Raw genomic sequence first — 7698 nt, forward strand, 5'->3', positions numbered from 1 at the left:
GGGTTCCGGTTGTGTTGGGAGCGGGGTTCTTGGTGTGATGGGAGCGGGGTTCTTGGTGTGATGGGAGCGGGGTTCTTGGTGTGTTGGGAGCGGGGTTCCGGGTGTGTTGGGAGCGGGGTTCCGGGTGTGTTGGGAGCGGGGTTTCGGGTGTGTTGGGAGCGGGGTTCTTGGTATTATGGGAGTGGGGTTCTGGGTGTGTTGGGAGCGGGGTCCGGGTGAGTTGGGAGCGGGGTTCTGGGTGTGTTGTGAGCGGGGTTCTGGGTGTGATGGGAGCGGGGTTCTGGGTGTGTTGGGAGCGGGGTTCTTGGTGTGATGGGAGCGGGGTTCCGGGTGTGTTGGGAGCGGGGTTCTGGGTGTGTTGGGAGCGGGGTTCTTGGTGTGATGGGAGCGGGGTTCCGGGTGTGTTGGGAGCGGGGTTCCGGGTGTGTTGGGAGCGGAGTTCTGGGTGTGATGGGAGCGGGGTTCTTGGTGTGTTGGGAGCGGGGTTCTGGGTGTGTTGGGAGCGGGTTTCTTGGTGTGATGGGAGCGGGGTTCCGGGTGTGTTGGGAGCGGGGTTCTGGGTGTGTCAGGAGCGGGGTGCCGGGTGTGTTGGGAGTGGGGTTCCGGGTGTGTTGGGAGCGGGGTTCTGGGTGTGTTGGGAGTGGGGTTCCGGGTGTGTTGGGAGCGGGGTTCCGGGTGTGTTGGGAGCGGGGTTCCGGGTGTATACTCACAGACACGGGCCCGAGGATGAGGTGGTACAGACCGTCTGACAGGGTGAGAACACATTCTGGGATAATTCTGGGGGGAGATGTACAGCGAGTCACGCAAAGGCAGGGTGGCAGCTCTAATACACAGAGAGGGGGCGTCTCTAATACACAGAGAGGGGGCTTCTCTAATACATAGGCAAGGGGGTGTCTCTAATACACAGAGAGGGGGCTTCTCTAATATACAGGCAAGTTGGCGTCTTTAATACACAGAGAGGGGGACTTCTCTAATACACAGATACAGGGGCTTCTCTAATACACAGAGACAGGGGCTTCTCTAATACACAAGCATGGGGGTGTATAATACACAGAGAGGGGGCTTCTCTAATACACAGGCAAGGGGGCGTCTCTAATACACAAAGACAGCGGCTTCTCTAATACACAGATACTGGTGCTTCTCTAATAGACAGAGACAGGGGATTCTATAATACACAGAGACAGGGGCTTCTCTAATACACAGAGACAGGGGCTTCTCTAATACACAGAGACAGGGGCTTTTCTAATACACAAGCATGGGGGTGTCTAATACAGAGAGAGAGGGTTTCACTAATTATTAATACACAGGCAGGTGAGCTTCTCTAATACACAGGCTGGTTGTCTTCTCTAATACACAGGCAGGTGAGCTGCTCTAATACACAGGCAGGTGGGCTTCTCTAATACATAGGCAGGTGGGCTTCTCTGATACACGGAGAGGGGCCTTCTCTAATACACAGAGAGGGGGCTTCTCTAATATACAGAGAGGGGGCTTGTCTAAAATACAGAGATGGGTGCTTCTCCAATACACACGGGGCATCTAATACACAGAGAGGGGGGCGTCTCTAATAGAAACAGGGTCTTCTCTAATACACAGGCAGGTGGGCTTCTCTAATACACAGGCAGGTGGGCTTCTCTAATACACAAAGGAAGGTGGGGTTCCCCAATACACAGAGGCAGGGGGGTTTCTCTGACACACAGAGAGGGGGCATCTCTAATAGACAGAGAGGGGGGCTTCTCTAATACACAGCCAGGGAGTGGGGGGCTTGTTGAATACAAGTCTCACTTACTCATGGGGGGGCACCGTTGGTTCTTGGGGTTCATCAATGTACCAGTCGTCATACGACAAGTCCCCCTCACGGGGCTCCGCGCTCCCCTGGACGTGTAGTGACATGACGCGACGCCACTGCTCCTGCACAGTACAGAGAGAGAGACCCCCTTATATACAGAGGTCAGCTGACCCCTGGCACAGCATCCTTTTGTTCAGGGGATTACATGAGCCGACCCAAACATTCCTTCAGGGGTCAGCGAGAGTCAAGGGTGCGGAATAGTAGGGTGGGGGCTGCGCTGGAATAGTAGGGTGGGGGCTGCGCTGGAATAGTAGGGTGGGGGCTGCAGGGCAAGGGGGCATCACTGGAATAGCAGAGGGAAGCTGAGTGCAAGGGGGCATCACTGGAATAGCAGAGGGAAGCTGAGTGCAAGGGGGTATCACTGGAATAGCAGAGGGAAGCTGAGTGCAAGGGGGCATCACTGGAATAGCAGAGTGGGGCTGCAGGGCAAGAGGGCATCACTGGAATAGCAGAGGGAAGCTGAGTGCAAGGTGGCATCACTGGAATAGCAGAGGGAAGCTGAGTGCAAGGGGGCATCACCGGAATAGCAGAGTGGGGCTGCAGGGCAAGGGGGCATCACTGGAATAGAAGGGTGGGGGCTGCAGGGCAAGGTGGCATCACTGGAATAGTAGGGTGGGGCTGCAGGGCAAGGGGGCATCACTGGAATAGCAGAGTGGGGCTGCAGGGCAAGGGGGCATCACTGGAATAGCAGGGTGGGGGCTGCAGGGCAAGGTGGCATCACTGGAATAGCAGAGTGGGGCTGCAGGGCAAGGTGGCATCACTGGAATAGCAGAGGGAAGCTGAGTGCAAGGTGGCATCACTGGAATAGTAGGGTGGGGGCTGCAGGGCAAGGGGGCATCACTGGAATAGCAGGGTGGGGGCTGCAGGGCAAGGTGGCATCACTGGAATGCAGGGTGGGGCTGCAGGGCAAGGGGGCATCACCGGAATAGCAGAGTGGGGCTGCAGGGCAAGGTGGCATCACTGGAATAGAAGGGTGGGGCTGCAGGGCAAGGTGGCATCACTGGAATAGCAGGGTGGGGGCTGCAGGGCAAGGGGGCATCACCGGAATAGCAGAGTGGGGCTGCAGGGCAAGGTGGCATCACTGGAATAGCAGGGTGGGGCTGCAGGGCAAGGGGGCATCACCGGAATAGCAGAGTGGGGCTGCAGGGCAAGGTGGCATCACTGGAATAGTAGGGTGGGGCTGCAGGGCAAGGGGTCATCACTGGAATAGTAGGGTGGGGCTGCAGGGCAAGGTGGCATCACTGGAATAGCAGGGTGGGGGCTGCAGGGCAAGGGGGCATCACCGGAATAGCAGAGTGGGGGCTGCAGGGCAAGGTGGCATCACTGGAATAGCAGGGTGGGGCTGGAGGGCAAGGTGGCATCACTGGAATAGTAGGGTGGGGGCTGCAGGGCAAGGTGGCATCACTGGAATAGCAGGATGGGGGCTGCAGGGCAAGGGGGCATCACCGGAATAGCAGAGTGGGGGCTGCAGGGCAAGGTGGCATCACTGGAATAGCAGGATGGGGGCTGCAGGGCAAGGGGGCATCACTGGAATAGTAGGGTGGGGCTGCAGGGCAAGGGGGCATCACTGGAATAGCAGGGTGGGGGCTGCAGGGCAAGGTGGCATCACTGGAATAGCAGGATGGGGGCTGCAGGGCAAGGTGGCATCACTGGAATAGTAGGGTGGGGCTGGAGGGCAAGGGGGCATCACTGGAACAGCAGAGTGGGGCTGCAGGGCAAGGGGGCATCACTGGAATAGAAGGGTGGGGGCTGCAGGGCAAGGGGGCATCACTGGAATAGTAGGGTGGGGGCTGCAGGGCAAGGGGGCATCACTGGAACAGCAGAGTGGGGCTGCAGGGCAAGGGGGCATCACTGGAACAGCAGAGTGGGGCTGCATTGGAATAGCAGACACACAGCTGTGTGGGGCTCGGTACAGGAATAGCAGAGGTGGTAGTGTCAGAGATACTGGCTCCTTAAGGAGCATCCTCCCCCCCCCCCTTAGCTTGTGTCACCTCCCTCTGAAGAGTCTGACCCCGTCACACCCCCTCATTAGTAATATGAGAGTACATATTAATACCCCCCCCCCCCCCATGTCATACTGTGGGAATAATGCTTCGAGTGATAACTCAGGATACCCGGAGGTAACCCAACTCCTGTGTTGCAGGAGACCTGCAGAGGACTGCAGAGCATCGCACCGCTAACTCCTTCCTTGCTAGAGACCTGCAGAGCATCTCACTTCAACCCCTTCCCTGTCAGAGGACTGCAGAGCGGCGCTCCATTAACCCGTTCCTTGCCAGAGACCCGCCGAGCATCGCACCGCTAACCCCTTCCCTAAAAGAGACCCGCAGAGCATCGCACCACTAACGCCTTCCCTGCCAGAGGCCTGCTGAGCATCACACCCCTAACCCCTTCCCTGCCAGAGGACTGCAGAGCGTCGCTCCACTGACACCTTCCCTGCCAGAGACCTGCAGAACATCGAACCGCTAACACTTTGCCTGGCAGAGCATCGCCCCATTAACCCCTCATGACTTGCTCCTCTTGCTGCATGTTCTGAATATAGTGCTGGCAGTGAAGGGGTGTCTGACTTAATGAAACCTTTTTATTACACCCATATATCACCCCCATGGGACGCCCCTCCTTCCTCAACCGGGTAATAATGGGGCAGGGGGGCTTAATAAAGCAAAGTCATAACTCTTCCCAGCATTGAATGTTGGGGGTGAGAGGCCATGAGAGGGGGGGGGGGGAGAGAGCAAGATAGGGGGAGGGAGAGCAAGAGAGGGGGGGAGGGAGAGCAAGAGAGGGGGGGAGAGAGCAAGAGAGGGGGGGAGAGAGCAAGAGGGGGGGAGAGAGCAAGAGAGGGGGAGAAAAGAGCAAGAGAGAGGGGGAGGAAAGAGCAAGAGAGAGGGGGAGGAAAGAGCAAGAGAGAGGGGGAGGAATGAGCAAGAGAAGGGGAGGAATGAGCGAGCGAGAGGGGGAGGAAAGAGCAAGAGAGAGGGGGAGGAAAGAGCGAGAGAGGGGGAGGAAAGAGCAAGAGAGAGGGGGAGGAAAGAGAGGGGGAGGAAAGAGAGGGGGAGGAAAGAGCGAGAGAGAGGGGGAGGAAAGAGCGAGAGGGGGAGGAAAGAGAGAGAGAGAGGGGGAGGAAAGAGAGAGGGGGAGGAAAGAGCGAGCGAGAGGGGGAGGAAAGAGCGAGAGAGAGGGGGAGGAAAGAGAGAGAGAGATAGGGGAAAGAGCAAGAGAGAGAGGGAGGAAAGATAGAGAGTGTGTGCGAGAGAGAGAGAGGGGGAGGAAAGAGTGGGAGAGAAGGAAGAAAAGAGAGCGAGAGGGGGAGGAAAGAGCATGCGAGAGGGGGGAGGAAAGAGAGCGAGAAAGGGAGGAAAGAATGCGAAAGAGTGCGAGGGGGGAGGAAAGAACGCAAGAGAGAGAGCGACAGGGGGAGAGGAAAGCGAGGCAGAGGGTGAGAGGGGGTAGGAAAGAGCGGGAGGGGAGGAGGAAAGAGCGCGAGAGAGCAAGAGGGGTGAGGAAAGAGCGCGAGAGAGCAAGAGGGAGGGGGGAGGTAAGAGCGAGAGAGAGAAAGAGGAAAGATCGCGCACGAGAGATAGAGAGAAAGGAGTGCGAGAGAGAGCGGGAGGTGGAAGGAAAGAATGGGAATGGAGTAAATAGCGTGAGAGAGCGAGAGGGGGGAGTAAAGAGAGAGAGGGGGGAGGTAAGAGCGCAAGAGAGCGAAAGGGAGGGAGTAAAGAGAGAGGGGGGAGGTAAGAGCGAGAGAGCGGGAGGAAAGAGCACGAGAGAGGGGGAGGAGGGAGCGTGAGAGAGGGAGGAAAGAGTGCGAGAGAGGGGGAGGAGGGAGCGTGAGAGAGGGAGGAAAGAGTGCGAGAGAGGGGGAGGAGGGAGCGAGAGAGCGGGAGGAAAGAGCGCAAGAGAGGGGGAGGAGGGAGCGTGAGAGGGAGGAAAGAGTGCGAGAAAGAGGGAGGAAAGAGTGCGAGAGAGAGCGAGAGGTGGAAGGAAAGAATGAGAGGGAGTAAATAGTGTGAGAGAGCGAGAGGGGAGAGGAAAGAGCACGAGGGGGGGAGTAAGAGCAAGAGAGGGGAGGAAAGAGAGCGAGAGGGGGGAGGTAGATAGGGGGAGAGAGAGATGGGAGGGAAAGAGAGATGGGGGGGAGGAAAGAGCATGACAGAGAGGGGGAGGAAAGAGCTCGAGAGGGGCATGTAAGAGCGCGAGAGAGAGAGAGAGGAAGGAGCGCGAGAGAGGGGGGAGGAAAGAGCGCGAGAGAGGGGGGAGGAAAGAGCGCGAGAGGGGGGAGGAAAGAGCGCGAGAGAGCGAGAGGGAGGATAGAGCGCGAGAGGGAGGTGAGAGGAAAGAGCGCGAGAGGGAGGTGGGAGGAAAGAGCGCGAGAGGGAGGGGGAGGAAAGAGAGCGAAAGAGGGGAGGAAAGCGCACGAGAGAGCGGGGGAGGAAAGCACGTGAGAGAGAGCGAGAGGGTGGGAGAAAAGAGTGCGAGAAAAGGGGGGTAGGAAATAGCACGAGAGAGCGCGAGGGGGAGGAAAGAACACGAGGGGAGGGATGTAAGAGCGAGAGGAAAGAGCGCGTGCAAGATAGAGAGAGAGAGGAAGGAGCGCGAGAGAGGGGGGAGGAAATAGCGCGAGAGAGAGAGGGGGGAGGAAAGAGCGCGAGAGAGGGAGGAAAGAGCGCGAGAGAGAGGGGGAGGAAAGAGAGCGAGAGGGGGGAGGAAAGCACATGAGAAAGGGGAGGAAAGAGAGCGAAAGAGGGGAGGAAAGCACATGAGAGAGCGGGGGAGGAAAGAGCGCGAGAGCGGGGAGGAAAGAACGCGCAAGAGAGAGCAAAGGGGGAAAGGAGCACGAGAGAGCAAGAGGGGGAGGAAAGAGCGCGAGAGAGAGCGAGAGGGTGGGAGAAAAGAGTGCGAGAAAAGGGGGGTAGGAAATAGCACGAGAGAGCGCGAGGGGGGAGGAAAGAACACGAGGGGAGGGATGTAAGAGCGAGAGGAAAGAGCGCGTGCAAGATAGAGAGAGAGAGGAACGAGCGCGAGAGAGAGGGGGGAGGAAATAGCGCGAGAGGGGGGGAGGAAAGAGCGTGAGAGAGAGCGCAAGGGGAGGAAAGAGCGCGAGAGAGGGGACAGGGGGTGAAAGAGGGGAGGGGGTGAGAGAGGGGAGGAGGGAGTGAGAGAGGGGAGGAGGGAGAGAGGGGAGTTAAGAGAAATAAAAAGACGGATTTATGAAGTGTCAGCGAGCGCTCCTCTGCTTCACCATCTGTGTCAGGCACTACTACCCCAGTACTATCCCAGTACTAACGCTGCACCTCAATTCTGCCCTAACCCCCCCCCCTCTGTATTCCAGCACTGACCCTCCCTACGGACACACAGATGTCCCAGTATGCTCTGCTGTTCCAGTAACCCCCCCCCCAGTAGCCCCCCCCCCCACGAGACAAACCTGACCTCCCGTGACCTCCCTGCTTCAGTGCAGGTGCAGAGCTGAGGCACCTGTGCAGGGCTGGCGGACCGGGGTAGTGGTGTGAAATTTCTCTGCGTCCTCCTCTTGTCTGGGTGTGTAGGGGGGGGGGGGGTGAAGTCTGATTTATCTAAGCCTGAGGTGGTGGGTGGGGGGGGGGGGGGGAGAGACACTCAGACGGAGCAGGCAAAGTTCAGAGGGAGGGGGGGGGACTTTACACCCCGCACAGGAGTGGGGAGGTAGTGGAGGTTAGCCAAGAGGGGGGTGGGGGGAGGACGTGATAACACTACATCAGCAGCATTACTAACATCCTGAATAGCCTCACGCTTCTGCTATTCCAGTACTGACCCCACACCTATTCCAGTACTGACCCCACACACCGCTCTGTCACTGCACCTCCATCCTGCCCTCT

At 58.4% G+C, this 7698-nt stretch overlaps 1 protein-coding gene across 2 annotated transcripts in view; it reads right to left on the reverse strand.

Annotated features, from left to right (window-relative positions):
* The window catches only part of STRA6 (signaling receptor and transporter of retinol STRA6), a 52809-nt gene extending 45419 nt beyond the window's left edge, over positions 1-7390 (reverse strand). The window contains exons 1-3 of one of the 2 annotated variants that reach the window (XM_075584847.1): positions 7274-7390; positions 1787-1908; positions 711-777 (exon numbers count right to left, since the gene is read on the reverse strand). In XM_075584847.1, the coding sequence (XP_075440962.1) occupies positions 711-777; positions 1787-1890 (171 nt within the window). In that variant the 5' untranslated portion in view covers positions 1891-1908; positions 7274-7390. Of the gene's footprint in view, positions 1-710; positions 778-1786; positions 1909-7268 lie in introns of both variants that reach the window. The other variant, XM_075584849.1, reaches the window with a different exon arrangement.
* Positions 7391-7698: the final 308 nt, after the last annotated feature.

This window comes from Ascaphus truei, unplaced genomic scaffold, assembly GCF_040206685.1.
Source record: "Ascaphus truei isolate aAscTru1 unplaced genomic scaffold, aAscTru1.hap1 HAP1_SCAFFOLD_786, whole genome shotgun sequence".
NCBI lineage: Eukaryota > Metazoa > Chordata > Amphibia > Anura > Ascaphidae > Ascaphus > Ascaphus truei.